This window comes from Gopherus evgoodei, chromosome 8 (genome assembly GCF_007399415.2).
Source record: "Gopherus evgoodei ecotype Sinaloan lineage chromosome 8, rGopEvg1_v1.p, whole genome shotgun sequence".
NCBI classification, from domain to species: domain Eukaryota; kingdom Metazoa; phylum Chordata; order Testudines; family Testudinidae; genus Gopherus; species Gopherus evgoodei.
In genome coordinates this window covers 91,134,582-91,156,387 of record NC_044329.1, presented here as the reverse complement: position 1 = coordinate 91,156,387, position 21,806 = coordinate 91,134,582, and the positions used below count along the sequence as shown (strand labels likewise).

Below are 21,806 nucleotides of genomic sequence, written 5' to 3'. Positions count from 1 at the left end.
TGGACTGCCCCCTCAGCAAGTTTGCAGATGAACTAAACTGGGAGGAGTGATAGATATGCTGGAGGGTAGGGATAGGATACAGAGGGACCTAGACAAATTAGAGGATTGGGCCAAAAGAAATCTGATGAGGTTCAACAAGGACAAGTGCAGAGTCCTGAACTTAGGGCAGAAGAATCTCATGCACTGCTACAGACTAGGGACTGAGTGGCTAGGCAGCAGTTCTGCAGAAAAGGACCTAGGGAACACGGTGGATAAGAAGCTGGATATTAGTCAACAGTATGCCCTTGTTGCCAAGAAGGCTAATGGAATATTGGGCTGTATAAGTAAGGGCACTGCCAGCAGATCGAGGGATGTGATCATTCCCCTCTATTTGGCATTGGTGAGGCCTCATCTAGAGTACTGTGTTCAGTTTGGACCCCATACTACAAGAAGGATGTGGAAAAATTGGAAAGAGTCCACCAGAAGGCAACAAAAATGATTAGGGGGCTGGAGCACATGACTTACAAGGAGAAGGCTGAGGGAACTGGGATTGTTTAGTCTGCAGATGAGAAGAATGAGGGGGGATTTAATAGCTGTTTTTAACTACCTGAAAGGGGGTTCCAAAGAGGATGGATCTAGACTCTTCTCAGTGGTGGCAGATGACAGAACAAGGAGTAATGGTCTCAAGCTGCAGTGGGGGAGGTTTAGATTGGATATTAGGAAAAACTTTTTCACTAGGAGGGTGCTGAAGCACTGGAATGGGTTACTGAGGGAGGTGGTGGAATCTCCTTCCTTAGAGGTTTTTAAGGTCAGGCTTGACAAAGCCCTGGCTGGGATGATTTAGTTGGGGATTGGTCCTACTTTGAGCAGGGGTTGGACTAGATGACCTCCTGAGGTCCCTTCCAACCCTGATATTCTATGATTCACTGCTGCTGCTATCTCTGCTGCCCCTTGCTGCCGCTGCTTGCCACTGCTGCTGCCACTGGCGGCTCGCTGCAACCTCTGCTGCTTTCTGTGCCACCACTCAGCTGTGCCACTGTCATTACCACTGCTGCTACTTCACTGACCTTGCGTTCTGAGGTTCCAGAACTTAGCACAGCTCTTAGTGATTTCTGCTCTTAGTTATTAGAACCTCTCTGCTGTTGCCTCAGTCTTTCATTGAAACACTGACGCCATACCAGGTCTAAGGCTTAACCTCTGGAGCTGCTCCTCACTGATTTCAGCTCCACTAATCACTGAAAAGAAAAAAGGAGTCTTTACTGAGTCCACTGAGTCATGTCTTTAAACACTGGAAAGGGGAGGATCAAATACTGTCTAGGATTCTTTAGGCACATTCCAGAGCATCAGGTAGGAACACCTGTCCCCATCCTCTGTCATTTTCACTGTGGTTTGGTCTCCCATCCTGCTGCTTATCATGTGAGGTTCAGTAGGGTGACCCCCTCAATCAGAGCATGCTAAGTACAGTTCAGCTGCCCTTTAGTCATACAATCAGGATAACAACATGTCATTACCCCGTATTCAATATCAAAGTGAACTGTAACACATCGGCCAAAATTGATCACTTTAGCAATGCAGTTCTGTCTGCTGAACACCTTGGCAGACTAAGTGTGTCCATGTAAATACAGTCTGCTCCTGAAGTCTTTTCCCCCGGTCCATTACTAGATGTCAGGGACAAGCTCTTCAGACCCCGCTTACATAAGCAAACACTGTCGAAAGAAGAGGGACAAGGTCCAACTGGCATGCCAACTGCTGAAGCTAACATTCTGTAACTGCAAGATATCTTTGTACCACGGGGTCTTTCCATCACATTAAAAAGTAAAAACAAAATAAATCAAAACACACACTCACACTTCACTGGAAGCATATGTAAAAAAACTGACAAAACGTCATTAGCAAAATTAAACTACAGAGTCCCTTCTCAAACTAGCAATATACCCTCCCAAACAAACACTCTCATGTACACAAACAGCCCACACACTCAGACAAAAAAATAAGTGAATAGATTAGTCGCACACTGGGTCCTGTACATCAGCAGTCCTGGGCTTGAATTAGGGCTGTCAATTTGGGTTGGATTTATTCCTGGAAGTTTCATCACATGACATAATCTTTAATTAAAGATTAATCTTTAATTCTTTGGATAGCTCAGCAGGGAGAGAGTTCCAGACTGAAGAATACCCTCCCTCAACCTGGGGAGCCAGACGCTTCCCTCATACCCCGTCCTCATCTTCTCCAGTACAACAATAGCAGGAGGAATAGCAAATAGGTTCCCCTGCCCTTTCCATTTCTTCATCCTATAGAATCACAAGAGGCCAGGTAGCTCTGAAGATCACCTTCTTTCCCCTCTAACCCAGAAAGGGGGTCAGACAATAGGAGAAGAATGGAGAAATAATAGGATGCTAGGAGAGGAAGACATGGGGAGTCCTGAAGTAAGGGAGACGGATGTGGCTAAGTGGTTCAGAGGGAAAGGGGGAGACAGATAGGGACCGGGCCACAGGAGACGGAGAGATTCTGATTCCTGTGAGGAGAATTGAAAAACTGTCTTAGAACCAGGGAAGACAGGCTCACAATGTAATTTGCACTCAGGGGTTCAAAGACTCTTTTACTGGAAGGTCCCCAAAATCCTATTATCTAGCTATGGAAGGGGGCTAAGAATGAATTTTCTGTCTCTCTCTTTCAAGTCCTATGTTCAAGATTTGCTTTTAGTATATGTGCCTTTGGTGATGTCAGAGGGTTGCTTTGAAGTAAAAGGCTGTTTGGAGGCATGGCAGGGGCATGCCTAGTAGACCCGCAGGTCAAAATCCTCTGCAGGAGGCACACAGCTACTGTGGATGGAACTGCAGTGTGAAGGCTGAAACAGCAGCCATGAAGTGACTCTAGTGATGCTCCGTAGCTTGGGTCAATTTAACTGCCAAACTTCTACAGAGACCACTTGTATAAAGCTGAGCACAGAGGTCAGGATCTAGCTCTAAAATCTTTGCTCCTGGTTATGTAAATATCCCAAGTGAAGTTTGAAACATACTGCGGGTTCCCAGCGCTTACATTAATTTTCTTCTAAATTACTTGAAACCAGAGAAAATCAATTTGGCTGCTTTCTGGAAAAATTAAGACAGATACTTGTTTGTTCAAAATGTTTTATTTCATTTTTCTCTAGCAAAAAAAAGGTTCATACAGAAATATAAATTGCCATTTATATTTTTATACATTAGTATTTAAAAGTAGCCTAAGTGTAAAGTAATATTTGAAATATTCATTATTAACTGAAGTATATATGTGACTAAGAATTAGACTGGTGAAGCTATTAGGGCTCTTGGTATAAGGAATGATGTACTTAATAAGGCCATCAAGTTGCAAAGTCAAACTAGAGGCATTTGTGCCACTGAGCTCCATGACAGAATAACAGTTTACAGGGATTAAAGTATTTATTATTGAGCACCTCGCTAAAACAATTCTTTCAGCCTCGCCAGTTCCCTCTTCTGCACCTCAGCTCCCTCCTTCCCTCTACCTGCAAAATTCTACCTTTACCTGAGCGGCTCTTGAAGAGGAGGTGGAAGAAAGAGGAGAACTATGAGGAATCAAAGTTTATTTGGCAAAAATGCCACCCTGAAGCTGCTGGCCAGGATGGCTGAGGGGGCACCGCAACAATGCTGCCAGGTATTATTATCAAGGAGAAAGTGTGAATGTGACTAACAGTGACTGCTGCATAGGCATGAGTGGTCCTGGGGCTGGAGATGCCTCTTAACCAGCAGAAAATGTCCCCTTGGGTACATGGGATGTAGGGCAGTGCACCCTACTGAGTATACACTTTGGTGGCTCACTTAACTCTGTAAAACATTCTGGGACACAGGTTGCATGAAAGTCACTCCACAAAATAAAGGCCCCACTCTACAAACCTTTATTGACGTGAAGCCAGTTAGACTACTGTAATGATAAAGGACTAATATTGTAAGGATTTGCAGTTGTACTGTAATATATTATATTATAACAAAACATTGAAGAATAACTATGCTGTACACTTACATGTTGTATAAAACTATTATAGTTATCCGTAAAACTAACACTAATTTTAGATTTTTAAAACAATTATTTTTACTTTCCAAAATTTGGGGTGCATTCAGCAAAATGTTCATGGAGACAAGGGACACAGGAAAATCAAAGTACAGACTGAGTGTTAGCTTCCTGAAGCAGTTCTGCTCATATTATAGTTTTACCAATGTAAACCTGATCTGCAATGTTTCTATGTATTTCACGCCTGGACCTCTCCGAGCCAGAGAGATTGCCAATTGTGGTCAATTGTGCCAAACCCTCTGGTGATTTAGGGACATGTAAAAAAAGCTACTAAGGTGCTGATTCTGCTTCCCTTACTCTCTGAGATCATTGTAAGTACTAATCCATGTGATTAAGTGAGGCAGAATCTTGCCTATAATGATAAGAATAAAACAATCAACTAAGCCTCTACGAGTAAAAGGCAACTGCATTGATCTACTACATCCCAGCACATAGTGGCCTGCAGCCATACCATTTCATAAAGTAAACAAGGTCAGGCTTGGTCAGTGTTCTGATAGGATATCTCCAAGGAAAACCCAAGTAATGCATTTAGTAGTGCAAGCAATTCTGCCAGCCATACTCCTCTCTCTGAATCGTTACAGAACTAATTTCATAGCATGGTGCTAAAAGCACTGTGCTTAGAGACACCAACTTTTGAAGGAGGCACAAACCAAAGTCCTTGCAACTTGTAATTATTTAAGATCCCAAGGCAATTTTCAAGAGAAGAGACGTGTTAATCCTAGTGATCTGGCCAAATTACAATCTGAGTAATTGCATTTAGCCTACCTAAAATTTCCCTTGTAGTTTCACCCTTAAGAATTTATTCTCATTTCCTTCCCTTAAAGTTATGTAGTTTTACTAGCATATAATTAGTGTAATATTTCAAATCAAAAGAGTAGTGTAACTGCTCTAAGCTGACAGGAGAGAGCTCTCCTGTTGGCTTAATTACTCCAGCCCCTACAAGTAGCAGTAGATATGTCGGCAGGAAAAACTCTCCCTCTGACATAGTGCTGTCCACACTGGCGCTTAAATCAGCATAAGTTATGTTGCTCAAGGGGGTGGCTAAGTCACATTCCTGAGCAACATAACTTATGTTGACTTAAACTGTAGAGTAGCAAATCATTGACAAAAAAGCCCATGTATGGACAGACTTGATAGCCTATAAAGTAATCTAACAGCCAATCTTAATGCAATTCCACTGATATCAGACATCTCTACTAAGATGTTAATGAAATAATTGCATTCTAGCAGAGCTTCTCATGTATTTGTACTGGGGTTATATCATCGTAAGACCTGCTATTTAATATACTACCACTGAGATAGACCAGCCTAAATGATCTCTTCTTCCTACATTACTGTACAATGCACAAAATTAAACTACAGAACACTGTGGCAAAAGAACTCTGAGAAAAGAATATAGCCTTCAATGTACAAATACAGGAATTCCAGTCCCATTAGTAATAATGAGAATTACACAGTTCAGTCTCCAGTGTGAAAAAATATCACCACCCAAGAGTCTGACTTATGTCCACAAAAGCAAGAAATGTGAAATGTCAACCTTTACCATCCTCCATTTGCAGAAGGATTGGAGGACACAGACATTTCAGCCTTTATTCCACGTCTCCCTTTTGTGGAACTAACTCCGACTGTGAGTGTCCAGGATGTTTCGCTACTTTAATAGAAAAGGGCTATTATTTCAGCAGCTTGTTGCCACTATACTACACCAGGCTGTTTTCTTCTCAGCTCTTTTTTCCTCTCCACTGGATTTAGTGATTAAAAAGTAACAGGACTTACAGTTTACTGTGACTTTTACTTTTTTCACATCTGGGACTGAGGCATCATTTTCTGCACTGCATTCATATTCCCCAGCCTGGTCTCTTGTAATTCCATAGATGTCCAGATATTGTCCATTTTCAAATGGTTTTGCTGAAATGAAAAGAGAGCGAGAGAGAATAAATTCAAGAAAGTTTAACTGGAGGTGCATGAAGCATCATTCAGGTATAACAATGAACTCATGATTTTCTTCTGGATGTTGCTGACAAAATTATTCCAATAAAACTGGGCAATTATTATAGCCTTTGTTCTACTATGTACAGAAAACAATTTTAAGGAAAGAGAAAGTTTAACAAGTGATACTTTAACAACTACTTCCCAGGAAAGGTTATATACATGTTCTTCATAATTGATTAGAGTTCCCTAATCTCAACATACATCAGATAAATTCAGCTGCAAAATGGGCATAGATCTAAAAACCTTCTAGCAGTGTAGATGAAATTCACCAATATGGTTCTGTATATATTGACTTTTACAAAGTGTTTCCATGTTTCTTGTAAGCACTTTGAGATCCTTAGAAGGAAAGTTCATTTTTCTGTCTTTTGAGCAGTTCTCAATAGACTAAAGAACAAATAAAATACCTTTAAATTCTGCACAAAGTTATAAACTTTCACAACAGAACATAAAATAAGTTGAAAATATTAACTAAACCTTACTAAAATGCACAACAGTGGTTCTAATAAATCACACGTTGGAATATACATGCTTAAAAGGAGGGAGAAATTGCTGGAAGTTGCTATTCACACTGTGACAACACAGATAAGATTTGGTCAACTGTTAAGAACCTTGCAAACAATGTACAGAGCAATGGTAAATCTTCAAATAGTTAGTTGTGTCAAAATTCATGTAGAGGATGAGTACAAGGCCTGTTTATTGCTTGAGTTCCACTTAAGCCTTATTTTAAGGATTTAATTGATATATAGGCCTCATGCAGGTTCTCTACACAGGAGTTTCTATACTTATCAAGATATCACTCACTAACAGGTCCCACTAACAGGGAAAAAAAACACAGAAAACACCAGTTCCAAAAAGTAGGAATGATAAAACTGCAATGGAAAAAATATGAATTGAACTGAACCGTGATAAAATCTAGTGAAATAATTTACAGGATACAGTAAATTGCACCAGGATGATTTTTCCCGATGTTGTTCATAAGAGAAAAATTATGAAAAGCAATCTTCCACAAAGGAACCAGCTGTTACTCTTCAGATGGTTCGCTGCTGTTATGGGCCACTGTTGCCAGGTTGAATCAATTTATTGGAAAATTTTACAGATGTAAGTGATTCATTCTACCCTTCCAAACCCAATCAAGCTACTTAACTCCTTCCTACTCTAACTGCACTCAGTGTCCTGAGTGATCTAACGGTATGTCTACACAGTGTTAAAAGACCTCAGCCACAGCCGCAGTTGGCCTGGGTCAACTGACTCAGGCTCACAGGGGTTGAGCTGAGGGGCTAAAAATTGCTGTGTAGACATTCAGGCTCAGGCTGGAACCCAAGCTTTCAGACCCTCTACCCTTGCAGGATTGCCACTTTCAGCTATTCCTCTCCACTTTTAAGCAATTTTTTAGCCCCAGAGCCTGAGTCTGCTGACCTGGGCCAAAAACAAATTTGTAATCCCTGCGTAGACAGATCCTAAGTGACCAGGGTGCTGGTCTGCAAAGGGCTTTATTTGTAACTGCTTACAGCACTCACAACACTCACAAAAAGAGAAGGATACACAATCCACCCTCGCTCCTCTCTGCGGGAAGTTACATCATAAAAGATTAAAAATGTGATAATGTATCTCCTACAGAGGACTATTCACAAAACTAATCTAGAATATCCTAATTCTTACCTCTCGGAGCACTTGAAGCAAGAACTGAGTTACAGGGAAGGAAAAGGTTTCAATGGGATCAGAGGTGTACTTTACAAAGTATTATGGGAAGCACTGGATACAAAGTCCAAAAAGGGTTCAGTGAAAGGCTACCAGATCTCTATGAATTTATGGAATTTATTCAGCTACACAGAGGAGACTCTATCAAATTTCACATCCCAGAGGGCAATGCTCCAGTGAATCATATATGGAATGTATGAATTTTTCTATTCATCCAAAAGGATCTACTCCAGTTTGTGAAAGACTCTTTAGTTTCCCAAGTTTGTGTGATAATCCTGCATCTAAAAGCACATTGTATAGAGGCCACTCGCTTTTTGTTTAAAGATCATGTTGCAACATGAAGGAAATCAACTGACAAAAGCTGGGTGAGTATTATTCCAATTTTACAAAGGAAACTGAGATACAGAGAGGTTAAATGACTTGCTCACAGTTACACAGCAAGTAAGTGGTGGATATGGGAACAGAAATTGAAGCTGAAATCCTTGTCTCACTGACATTAGTGGAGTTTTTCTAATGATGTCAGTGGGATTAGGATTTCAACCAAAGTGCCTTGATCGTTTCCTCTAGCCACTAGACCACACTGCTTCCCTGGAAATAACTTTCCATACACTCTACCTGTGCATACTAAAAATAATCACAATACTCAGTTTGGGTAAATCATCCCACCTTGTAATTATCTACACAAAAGTAGGCTAAATCTGTGATAGCTAAATTTATGAGATAACAATTACATGGGAGGCTGTCAATAGGAAAGCACACAATTTGTTTATAACACTGAGAAAACAATGCATAAAACACTACAAAGTATACAATACTGTATGTTAAAAATCCTTTTAAAATTATGAGATTAAAAACTCTCCAACCTAAATTTCTCTGGGGATTGGATCAATCGTGAAATTTGGAGACAGGTTTTGTCTAATATTGGGGGGTAATTAATGCCTTTTTCAGTTTCGATTACCGACATCAATTTGAAAAGAAGACAGTAAGTGAAGTGTAGTGTCTTACAAATCCATAAAATAGATATTCAGGATTATACTCACTGGCCACTAGCTAGCACTCCTCACTAGAAACCCAAGGTTGTTTTATTTATGCATAAACATAAGGAAAGCCCCAACTTCCTCTCATCTATCTCTAGCCTTCTTAACCATTCTTTGATTGTAACTGCACTTGTGGCATTTACTTTGCAATCTGAATGCGACTATACTCAGCCTCAGCAAAGGTCAATATCACTGTCACAGTGCCACTCCATATTGACAGAAGTGACAGGTTTAGGTATTCGGCACAACTCTGCTACTACTAGGGTGATCAGATGTCCCAATAGTATAGGGACAGTCCCAATATTTGGGTCTCTGTCTTACATAGGCTCCTATTACCTCCACCCCGTCCCGATTTTTCACACTTGCTGTCTGGTCACCCTAGCCACCACACAAACAACATTAGTTCCCACATCTGGTAAGCAGTCATCAGTCCAGCTGAAAATTATCAGCAGAAACAATACCTGCAGGGAAAGTGAAAGTGTAAATAAGTATTGACAAAAGATTGCTTCTTGGTACTGTTAGAGAGAAAGGATGCTGAATAACAAATTGCTACTGCTCTAACTCATAACAACTACTATGCAAAAAACTTGAGCTACGGTTGCATGGTACCCATGTGGAAGATGGCTGCCTGGTCCCAGACCTCCTCACGCCCGCATATTAATTAATCTCTAATAATTACTTTCCTAACAAACTGGCAATACATTTCTGACATAAAAGTTTAAATTAAACTCTCGGATAAACTTCAAACTGTTGAATATAAATTCCAATGAAAAATGAGAGGCAACAAAAGACCTAACTTTGAATCACCTAAGCAGCTTAAGGGAGAATTTGCAAGGCTACAGCAGAACCTAGCCCAGACATTACAGCACTGACTGACTAGATTCAATCTCAAAAGATATTCATGAACTCTCTAAACAATGTTCCACTTGAAAAATAAGCTTAAAAAACCTGCCATTGAAACCTTTTAGATTAGACAAACAGAAAGAAAAACAAGATGACTTAGAAAACAGATCTCGAAGAAAAAACCTTCATCTCTGGGGCATTACTGAGGGTCTAGAGGAGAAAGATATTATCAGCTTTCTTCAGAAGCTGATCCCTGATATACTTAAATTGGACCCTCCAGAGCCCACCATTAGACATTGAAAGAGCTCATTGAATGCCTGGTAATAGAAGGCAGGAGTCTAAGCCCAGACCCATCATCTTCAAACTGCTGAAGTTCAACATTAAAGTAATGTTAAAAGTGACAAAGAGTCCTGTGACACCTTATAGACTAACAGAAGTATTGGAGCATAAGCTTTTGTGGGTGAATACCCACTTCGTCAGATGCATGTTAAATAATGTTAGTAAGAAAGTAATGTTAATGAATGCTGTCAGAAAAACTGAAACCACAAAATGTCTCCTTTTCCTCACTTCTCAGCTGAACTTTACAAAAAGAGGGCTGCATTCAATGGCATACACCATATTCTGAGGGGGACCAATGTCAGATATAGTATCAAGTACCCATCCACCTTCACTATGGATTTAGAATACTCCAGAGGACATTTGGCAAAACCTCCTATGAAGCTTGGCAGATACTTCAAAGACTGAGACTGAGGCCAAATTTGACCATCACAAAAGCATACCTCAACAAGTTTAAAAATCAGTTTGTTTTCCTATGTTTTCTATGTAGATATGGTAATATTCACTTATATAATCTTCCAACTCCTAGAAGATAACCAGCTAGGTTGAACTTTTCTTTGACCTCCTTTAGGACTGAACAATAACAACCACTGAATAGCACTGCAATGCATAAAGCAACAGTTTAACACTAAGCTGGGACTGACAGCACCATCTACTGACTGAAGTATGATCTGCATTAAGCTTCACAATTTATAGGGCTAGACAGACTCTCTTGAAGAGCTCTACCTCTGATGGGTCATGTTATGGTAAGCACATATCCCTTGGAACAGTAAATATTCCTGACATGCAAAGTAGACTATAGCCTAAACCTGAAATAGCATTAGTTATTCAATTTGTGCAGGACATTTGGCATACTACGAACATGAATTTTTTATATTGTTGTATTTTTCACATTTAGATTTGGTACTAGTTTATATTTGATTTACCAAATCAACTATACATTTACAAGTGATGAGTCTGTGTATATCTACGTATGTTTATGTATGTATACATAAAAACTTCTGTAGGTAAAAATATATTATACATGTCTCTGAATACCCAATGGTATTTACAGGGTAATAGTTGACTTCAAATATATTTTGAAGGGTATGGTTGTGTTTATTTTAAATAAAATGTGGTTTGCAGGGTGCTTATGCATAGGGAAGCATGCTGTGGCTCACCGGCCTAGGAACATTCTGGAGAAGGCCACAGGGAGGGGTGAGAGCTCGGCATTTGGACTGGAGCACTATGAGCATGTGATAAACAAACCCATATATGGGTTGGTTTAACTCTGATTGGTTAAGGTTCATGTTATGTAAGTTGTTATAGAACTTGTTATACAAGCACCATGTGCTATAAAGTAGCAAGGGGAGGGGCTCCTTGCTGGAGGGACTCTGCCTGATTCTTTGTACCAGGGGCTCTCTTTGTGCACATGTTGAATAAAGCTTTATTGAATTGAATCGCATTGGATCGAAGTCCCATGATTTCTACCCAGCATCAGACTCACTGGGAACCACCAAATCCCAACAATTTGCATGTAGAAATGTTTAAACTATTAGTAGATAATATAGGGAGGGGAAGACCAGATGGAAATGAAGCCATCAGGATCTGAACATGCCCACCCTGGCTTGTTTTAAGTCTGATAATTTTTTGTTTTCTGTTACAAATATACTTTGGAAACCACATGCTATTATTTAACTATAGACCTTTTTGTATACCTGACTTCCTTAGAGGCACAAATTCATTCAAAACTAACCAGTATCTAATATGTATAATACAGACCATATCCTAAAGATTTTACAATATCAATGAGGAAATATATATCTTTAGAATAAGGTTATATGTCTTAATATACAATTTAAAATTTTCTTGGAGTATGTTCCTGGAATATGAGGGGACTAAACCTTCCAAAAGAATTAAAATCCTGAGACACTTCAGATCAAAAAAGTTCCAAGTAGCTTTATTGCAGGAAACTCATCTAGCATCAATAAATGCCAAAGGAATCAAGAAGATGTGGGTAGGTGTTAAGTTTCACCCATCATTAAATTCTAAGAGCAGAGGCACGTATATCTTATTTCATAAAAGAATAACTTCTCAATGTATACAGTCTTGGTCTGATCCTGAGGAAAGATACATTCTTTTTGAAGGCTGTTTCAACTCAAAAAAGTTCTTGGAAGCATTTACAAACCAAGTGGAGGTAATTCTGAATTTTTCAAAGACATTGCAGACATTCTTTCTAATTAAATAAAAGACATTCCTGCATTACTGAGAGGCAATTGGAATACTATAGTAGACAGATATCTGGACAAATCCAATTACTTGAGATCCATCTCTCAAAGCATAATAGACCAACTCTCATTACAGTAGAACCTCAGAGTTACGAATACCTTGGGAATGGAGGTTGTTTGAAACTCTGAAATGTTCATAACTCTGAACAAAATGTTTTGGTTATTCTTTCAAAAGTTTACAACTGAACATTGACTCAACAGCTTCAAAACTTTACTATGCAGAAGAAAATGCTGCTTTTAACCATCTTAATTTAAACGAAAATCACAGAAACAGTTTCCTTACCTTGTCAATATTTTTTTAAACCTTCCCTTTCTTTTTTGTAGTTTACATTTAACACAGTACTGTAGTGTATTTGCTTTTTTTCCCTCCCTGCTACTACTTGATTGTGTATTTCCAGTTCCAAATGAGGTGTGTGGTTGACTGGTCAGTTCATAACTCTGAAGAAGTTCTACTATATTAATGCATGAATTTCATTTAAAATATATATGGAGACTGAAACACCCCAAGAAACATTACTATACATATTTTTCTACAGTACATTTATCTTACTCCATAACTGACTTTTTTCTTGTGCCTTCAGAACTAATTCCAGCATGCCGAGAAGCAGCTACTGATAATATATCAATTTCAGATCATGCTCCCATTATACTTACCTTAGACACTGGTTACACATCATTAAAATCTTCAAGGTGGAAGCTGAACACACTGTTACTAAAAGATGCAAAATTTTGTCCCACAGTTGATTCAGTCATCTCTAACTCCACACACACACACAAAAGCACTCAGTTACCTTCTGGGAAGCTCTGAGAGCTACCATAAGGGTGAATGCATAAAGCATGCCTCCCAAAAGAAGAATGAAAGACTCAGTACTAGACTCTCTGGACAAGGAAGTAGATGAGTTGCAGACAATGCACATAACTGACCAAAATAATAAAAACATCCGATGTTCTCTATTCAATGACAAATATAAATATAAGCCAAGTTGAATTTGCACTCAACAGGATCTAAGAAAGATATTATGAATGAGGAGATAAAGGAGGTTAACTTCTTGCCCAGAGACTTAAGATGGAAGAGGCCCATGACAGCATTTCTTCCTTATTACAAAAAGATGGGGTGGGCGGAGCCATCCTTAAACCAGTAGATATAAATAATCAGTTTAAACAATTCTATAAAGATTGATATAAATCAGACAACCAATTTGACACTAATAAATTTGGCCCTTTCATTGAAGGCTTACTTTTTAATACCTTATCTTCAGAATAAGTGTTGTTTATGGACAAAGCTATCACAACACAAGAGATCGAACAGGCTATACAAATATGAATTCTGGCAAGGTCCCTAGGATGAATGGCTTTCCAGCAAATTTCTACAGAACATTTTATAATCAGCTATCTATATTCTTTCAAAGGTCTTCACAGAAACGTTCCAAAAAGGAACCATGTCTCATCACATGAAAACTAATTTAATTACTTTAATATTTAAGAAGAATAAAGGTTGTTGCAACTGTGGCAACTTTCATGCAGTATCAATACTGAACATAGATTGCAAAATAATTGCAAAAATTTTAGTGACATGACTGAACACCATTATCCCATGAAGCTGGTTTCATTAAAGGAACATTGGGTTCTGAAAATCACTCACTTGATCCAGCAAGCTCAGAAGTCAGATGTTCCCTCCATAGCTTCATCTCTAGATGCAGAGAAAGCCTTTGATAGGGTTGAATGGCCTAATCTAATGACTGTCCTAAAAAATGGATTTGGACCAATATTCCTGAATGAGGTCAGTGTATTATGCAACTCTAACATTGTTTATTATCAGCTAAAACAATTATTTCTCTATTTCAGCTAAAAAGAGGGACACAACGGGGCTTTCCCCTCTTGCCCCTCCTTTTTAACATTTCTCTTGAACCACTGGCAATGTACATTCATCAGCACTAGCCACTGAAGGTTTGACTTTAAATAGGAAAGAATACGAAATCAGTTTACACGCTGATGACATTTTTATACTATTGAAGAACCCATCCTCATGAATCACATCATTATTGAATGTAGTTGATATTTTTGGAAAGATCTCGGGTTTTCACTTTAACTGGAATAAGTCAAAAGCAATGGATATATCTAAAATACCAGATCCTTCTCAGGTTCAGCATTTTCCACTTCAAATATGCAAGGAAATAACCATCAGAGGAGTGAAGTTCTGGAACAGCCTTCCAAGGGGAGTAGTGGGGGCAAAAGACATATCTGGCTTTAAGACTAAGCTTGATAAGTTTATGGAAGGGATGGTATGATGGGATAGCTTAATTTTGGCAATTGAGCTTTGATTATCAGCAGGCAAGTATGCCTAGTGGTCTGTGATGGGATGTTGGATGGGATGGGATCTGAGTTACTGCAGAGAATTCTTTCCTGAGTGCTGGCTGGTGAGTCTTGCCCACATGCTCAGGGTTTAGCTGATCGCCATATTTGGGGTCGGGAAGGAATTTTCCTCCGGGGCAGATTGGCAGAGGCCCTGGAGGTTTTTCGCCTTCCTCTGCAGTGTGGGGCATGGGTCACTTGCTGGTGGATTCTCTGCAGCTTGAGGTCTTCAAACCACAATTTGAAGACTTCAATAACTCAGACATAGGTTAGGAGTTTGTTATAGAAGTGGATGGGTAGAATTCTGTGGCCTGCTTTGTGCAGGAGGTCAGACAAGATGATCATATTGGTCCCTTCTGACCCTAAAGTCTATGAAACTATGAGTCTATGAAATAACTTATTTAGGAAATTTGTCCTAATATTCCCAATATTGTTTCTATAAATATGGGTTCTATATTAACAGAAATTTCCAAGGATGTAGATAGGAGGCATCTCCTTCTTCTATCCATACTGGGGAGAGCAGAAATAGACAAAATGAATATCTGCCCCAGATTAATTTATATCATTAGCCTATTGTCTTTCCAGGTCTCTTTCTTGTTTTTTGCTTGAATAAATAGGCTTATCATGCAATTCATGGGGATAAAGAATAGTCTTGCTTGTCACACAGGACCCTTAAAAAATCTGGAGCAACTAGAGGTTACATGGGGTTGCCAGATTTGCATTTATATTAATCTAGCATCCCAAATGTGTCCCCTACAGTAGCTCTGTATACACACCAGCCTGGTTTGATATTGAAAATTGCTTAGCTATGCCATATTTGATTCCCTTTATTCTTTTATATAACTTTAAAGGCTCCCCCTACCCTTAATGGGAAAATTCAATATCTGCATCTACATGGGGCATCCTGTAAAACGTTAAGATGATTACAGCGTCTGATCTTGCTAATTCTCTTCTTGTATGAATATGGGAAAACCTGTGCCTCACAATCAAGGCCAACTCCACACTTAATCCTTTTTCTATTCAAATAAATAAAGATGTATTACAAGATGATAGACTGGCCTTCTTTGATTACATGTTGAACAAATATCAGCTACCACTGTCTCACAATTCCTTCTTTCAGCAGCTATGCTCATGGATTCATCTAAGAATAGGGGACAACTGCTCTGTTTCAATGTTCTCACCTCTAGGAGAACATGTTAAGAAATATGGAAACAAAAGTCTCTTTGTATGAATTACTTATCAGTGGCTTTATGCTTTGAATTGCCCCCTAAATCTCAGTCTCAACAACAACAACAAAAAAAGGGAAAAAGTACTTAGCCTAATTATCACAACAGAAAGCTGTGATTCTTCCAGATTCTTCCAGAACAAGATACTAAACAGGTACTACTGGACTCCAGAACATTTGTTTAAGGCTAGATTGGTAACTCACATGGAAATGCAAACAGCCACGTGACAACCTTTCACACATCCTCTATACCCGTCAAAAATGCATGTATTCTGGAATGCCACATTCAATGCCCTCTCAAAAACATTAAGTGTTGCTTTCTTCCCTTCTCCAAGCTTGTGTATTTTAGGGGTGCTGAACGAGTTGGTATTACCAGTTAGCATTCAGAAATGGATTGCATTAAGTATGTTAGTGTCGAAAAGAGTTATTTTGAGAAAATGGAAATCTGCAATTCCTTCTTCATACACAGATTAGTTTAGGGGGCTCTCTACTACTGCATTAATAGAAAAATAACTCTGTAATAGAAATGCTTGGAAAAAATATGAGGGTGCCTGGTCACACATTAAACTATTGCATACTTTTGCAAGTTAGCATATATTAGTCCCTGATACTCAAAGGTTATATTCTCATTTATTTATCTATTATTTAATAATTGATGCCCTGCATGATGCCTACAGGTCTAGGGGTGGTTTTTTGTTCATTTTGCATGTTTTATAAATGATGAATGTTGAATTTTATTATGTATATGATATTTCCATCTTGCACATGTATTTTTATGCTTTGTTTTGTTTTGTGTTTATATTTTAACATTAAAAACAAAAAAAAGTTTTTTTTAAAGAAAACTTGGGCATGCTTATATGATTCTTTTTAGAGGGGTGTAGAGGTTGGGCAGTTGTTAAGAGTCTGTCAGCACTTCCTTTGTAAATCTATTCTGTACATGTGAGGATGCTATACTGACCTATTAAAATTCGCTGGTACAACTATCTTTACAGAACATTAGCAATCATGTAACAGCAGATTTTCGTAACTGAAAATAACCGGAGAAAAAGATCAGAGCTACACAGGCTATACTACTAATCCTTAAAAATAGATTACAGGTCCTAAATCATAGATTCTTAGTATCTTTTATACAGTATGAAGGAGTTGTCCTAATGAGTATTCACTGAAAGGTGCTGTCTGCTTTATGTGGACACACAGTAAAAGGAAGGCTGGTTCAGTGGCTAAAGCAGTGGATTGGGGATCAGGAAATCTGGGCTGTATTCCTGGTTTGGCCACAATCTTCCTGTGTGACAGACTAAATCACTTAATCCTAAATTTTAAGAAGTCATCTCTAATTTCGTGTTCTCAATTTTGTGCACTGATGGCTTTATTTTCAAATGTGATGTGTGTCTAGTGTTTGCCAACCAAAGTTAGACAGCACTTTTGAAAATATGTCTCTTAGCCTCTCTGTGCCTCAGTTTAATCACCTGTAAAATGGAAATATAATCTGAGGGGTTGCAAGGTATAATTAATGTGCGCAAAGTCCTTTGATGGACGGTGCTATAGAAGTACAAAATATTATCACACATAATTGCAGAAAATATTAGAGGAATTACATATGCTTTATCAAGAGTAAAATTACTACTTTAAGCCCTAACTTCATTATGTCCCATCATTTTCTTCCAAGAATGCAACAGAGTCTGTTGCTACAAGGTCAGCAGGCAAACTGAGATGTACTTTCACTTCACTCTGGCTCAGAGAAAGGCACTGGGTTATGATTCAAGGCCACTGAAGAGGAAACTTGCAGCATACTCAAAATTCCCACTGTTAAGTTTTCATCATTTAAATGAATCAGAACACAGATACTGGCAAAAGGGTCAGATTCAAAACCATTATGTATGCTCTTTGGAGCTGCAGGTGCTTGACATCTTTGAAAACAAAGTCTAAATTTGAGGCATCCTTACTGAGAGAATACTTTTGAAAATAAGTTCCTAAGTGAGTTGATTCATGAGTCAACAGTGTGCACTTGTAGCCAAGAAGGCTAACGGCCTATTGGGCTGCATTAGTAGGAGCATGGCCAGCAGATTGAGGGAAATGATTATTCCCCTCTATTGGCACTGATGAGGCCTCATCTGGAGTACTGGGTCCAGTTTTGGCCCCTCCACTACAGAAAGGATGTGGACAAATTGGAGAGAGTCCAGAGGAGGGCAATAAAATTTTGAGGTGGCTGGGGCACATGACTTATAAGGAGAGGCTGAGGGAACGGGGCTTGTTTAGTATGCAAAAGAGACAAGTGAGGGGGGATTTGATAGCAGCCTTCAATTACCTGAAGAGAGATTCCAAAGAGGATGAAGCTCGGCTGTTCTCAGTAGTGGCAGATGACAGAACAAGGAGCAATTGTCTCAAGCTGCAGTCGGGGAGGTCTAGGTTGGATATTAGGAAAAACTATTTAACTAGGAGGGTGGTGAAGCACTGGAATGGGTTACCTAGGGAGGTGGTGGAATCTCCTTCCTTAGAGGTTTTTAAAGCCCGGATTGACAAAGCCCTGGCTGGGATGTTCTAGCTGGAGTTGGTCCTGCTTTGAGCAAGGCGTTGGACTAGATGACCTCCTGAGGTCTCTTCCAATCCTAATCTTCTATGATTCTATGTCACATATGAAGTTTGTGGTAATATGTCATTATCATGTACAAAGTTGGTGGTAATATATGCACATCACTATAACTCATTTGCTTATGCATTTTGAAAATAGGAAAATGAATTTCATAATTCTTTGAAAAGCCAGATATATATGCATGCATATACAACATTTTCTCATGAATCCAGGAATTTGTATTAATTCTGTCACTAATGTCTATTACATTTTATCTTCAATATCAAAAGCATCTGGAGAATTCCAACAACCATCCACTAGAAGAAAAGATTTTATATATATACGCACATCTACCCGTGAGCAGAAACAATGAGTTAAGACATATTGTGATTACTGTATACCCAGTTAAATAAAGCCATAGCCATGGGAAAGAGAGAAGAAATTGAATTACTAGTCTCTGAAAAAAGTTTCAGAAGACAATTTAATTTTCTCACTATTAGGCTCTATAGTGTCTCATAGATGAACTGGAGAGAGAGTGGGAATTAGAGTTCTGAGATGAAATCCTGGCCCTACTAAGTCAATGGCAAAACTCCAACCGACTTCAAATAGGCCCAGAATTTCACCTCTAGATTCTTACAATGAACTATTTATGTATTTTTTGATTAGTTCATGAATAGAACAATCAAGATAAGTCTTTACCAATGCAATGACAGGTTTTGTTTGAAAAAAAAAAATCAAGGAAGATTGTACACGTATAGGCTAGCAGTGGCTTTTCTAGCTTTTTAGTGTTTATTACTTTCTCTCAAAAATATTCCTTTTTAGCTATTTTTTTACACAATTCTTGGGATAAAACATGCAGAGCACATCTGAGTGTTCATATTAAGGGTTTGTGTTTCAGAGTAGCATTATAACATAATAGCAATACATCATTACACAAATGCATCATTAGAGTGACAAATCTTTTGAAGATATTAAATTGCTGTATTACTGTCAATCATCAAAGCAATGTAGCTGTGATGACGTGAGAGCACTAAGTAACGTTAATGCCAGCATAAACCTGTCAGTTACCGTATAGCATTTTTAGCTTAACAACATTGCAGTGTTCCTTTAACATGAATATGTAATCCTCAAACATCACCTTATTGGGAAGAAAATCTTTTTTCTCCCTTGATGCTGTGTTCAAGAGAGAGAGAGAGAGAAAATTAGTCTTAGGAATTATTTATATTTTTCTACCTGCACAACCTTCCCATTTGCTGCAGTTTATTAATGGTTAGTTTTGACTCATCAGGGTACAGATTGGTTTTAAAAGTGAAGATGTCAAGTTTAATTCCCTCCCCCCCATGTCACTTTCCGAAGTTACACTACCTTTTAATCACTGAGCAGAACTACCTGTCATGCTAATGTATATATCTGAGCCTCATAAAGTTACCATTTTTGGAAGTAATTTTGAATTTTCCCTTTACACTCAGTGCAACAAAGAACACACGACTATCTCATATGCTGAAATTTGCTGCCTTAGAGGTAGAATATTGATATAAGGTCAACTATCTACATTTTAATACTTACAGTGACAATGCTATGGACCAGTTGCTATCTTTTGAAAGGGGAAAAAAACATTTAAACCAAAAGATTTGATGGTTATCTGTGGGCAGCATGTCTACCAGATTACTCCCTTTGACTTTTGGGGATCTGTTTCTGGAAATCTTTGTACTGCATGGAAGAGACTGGTGTATTGGCAGCACAGACACAAATACCAGTCTTCAATCAACCGACAGATTATCTGGGAGAGAAGTATATGTTTTTTTCTTCATTCAGGGTTCTTGATTCAGAATATGTTCTCACAGATTTAGTCGAAGCATGAGCCTTTAACAGGGAGAAATTCTTGTTATGTTGTGAAATTCAGAATTCTGTTTGGCAGAGCTGAAATATATGAAACATTTCATTGTAGAAGAAGATTTTCTCTCTCTAGTCTTCAAGGCTAAATATGAAAATTTATACTTCTCAGTTTGGAGAAGTAAAGAATTTATAAAACCACAACAACATAATTAGGGCTAACTTCAACATAGTTCAGAGCCCTTATGTGAGGATTTATGGTCTCTTAGCAGGGTGCTAATTATCCGTGACTGATGCTAATACAATTTCTTCGTTTCAACATTTGTTAACATATGCATTTGTATCTCATTTTAAGTTGGTATAGTGTTTTTTTTTTCCATTCCTTTGTTTTTGAATATTTGAATCCTGCAGTTCTGATTCTGGCTACATCTGGTAACTTTTTCTTCATTTGGGTAGCTTTTCGTATACATCCATCTTGCCTCCATCATGGTTAGTGTTTTACTTTATCCACTATAAAAATATCAGACTTCGGTAAACCCACTGATTCCTCCAGTTTTCTCTCCGAAGATTTCTGTATCTAGCCTATAAGACAAGGCTATTACTGCATTCTAAAGTTGAGGATATGTTTACCAACAGAGAATACTCAAACACTTAACCACAATCTCATTATCTGTTTACGCACAAAACTCACTTTTATGAGAAGTCATGTCCCCCATCAGTGTACTCATTTACTCTCCTTTTCTACACTGATATCCAGCACTCAAAATGAAAGGGGAAGAAGTTAATAGATGGCTACACTATACTCTCCAGTTCTTACTACTAGGGAGGAAAAGGTAAAATAATTTAAGCAAAGAAAAAGTTGGAGCATCGCATTATATTTTGGAGATCATCCATCACTTCACCCCTAACCTCCAATTCAGGCACTGCTCTCCAGAAGATCACATTGCTCAGAACTAGACAGGGTCAAGAACTTACAAAAATAAATGCAAAACTATTTATAGTTTGTACTTGCTTTGTGTTTGGTTATGAACTAGAAATTTCAATGAAAAATTCATCATATTTCACAAAACTTTGATTACAAAACATACTACTTCTCAGGTGATAATTAGTCCATCTCCGAGGAGAGAAAGCCTAATCTGAATGAAACATGGTTTTAAAATTCTAAGTTATCTTTGCATAAAAATCAATTTGAAATCATTTTGCCCATTTCTGCTGAAAAGGGGACACAAAATCACCTGAAACAAAAAAATAAATATTATTATATACATTTTTCTAAAGAAAAAAATCACCAATTTTGTATAGCTTTCCTCAGAAAATGCATGTTTTACTAAGACTATCACTGTATCCTCACTACACAGCAGACCAAAGTATTTGAATATCTTAGTCTGAATCTCCCTCACTACTTATAACAACTCCACATTAATAGGCAGAATTTTTCACTGGGTTTCAAAATTTACAGATGATGTGAACATTTCCAGAATTACTGCTAATTGCTCCTAAAGGGATACTAAAACATTTGAATAGTTCTCATAATGATGGCATTTTTATGAGACCATTTAATTGACAGCCCATTAATCACAGAGTTTAATATCAGTGACTCCATATGTAAAGGA

At 38.3% G+C, this 21,806-nt stretch overlaps 1 protein-coding gene across 4 annotated transcripts in view; it reads right to left on the bottom strand.

The window, feature by feature from the left end:
* Window positions 1-21,806, bottom strand: part of NEGR1 (neuronal growth regulator 1) — a 643,647-nt gene that overhangs the window by 208,598 nt on the left and 413,243 nt on the right. For all 4 annotated transcript variants that reach the window (XR_004001643.1, XR_004001642.1, XM_030572935.1 and 1 more), the window contains exon 4: window positions 5,818-5,949. Coding sequence is in view for 2 of the 4 variants with exons in the window: in XM_030572935.1 (XP_030428795.1) it covers window positions 5,818-5,949 (132 nt within the window). In the remaining 2 variants the exon portion in view is untranslated. The remainder of the gene's footprint in view (window positions 1-5,817; window positions 5,950-21,806) is intronic.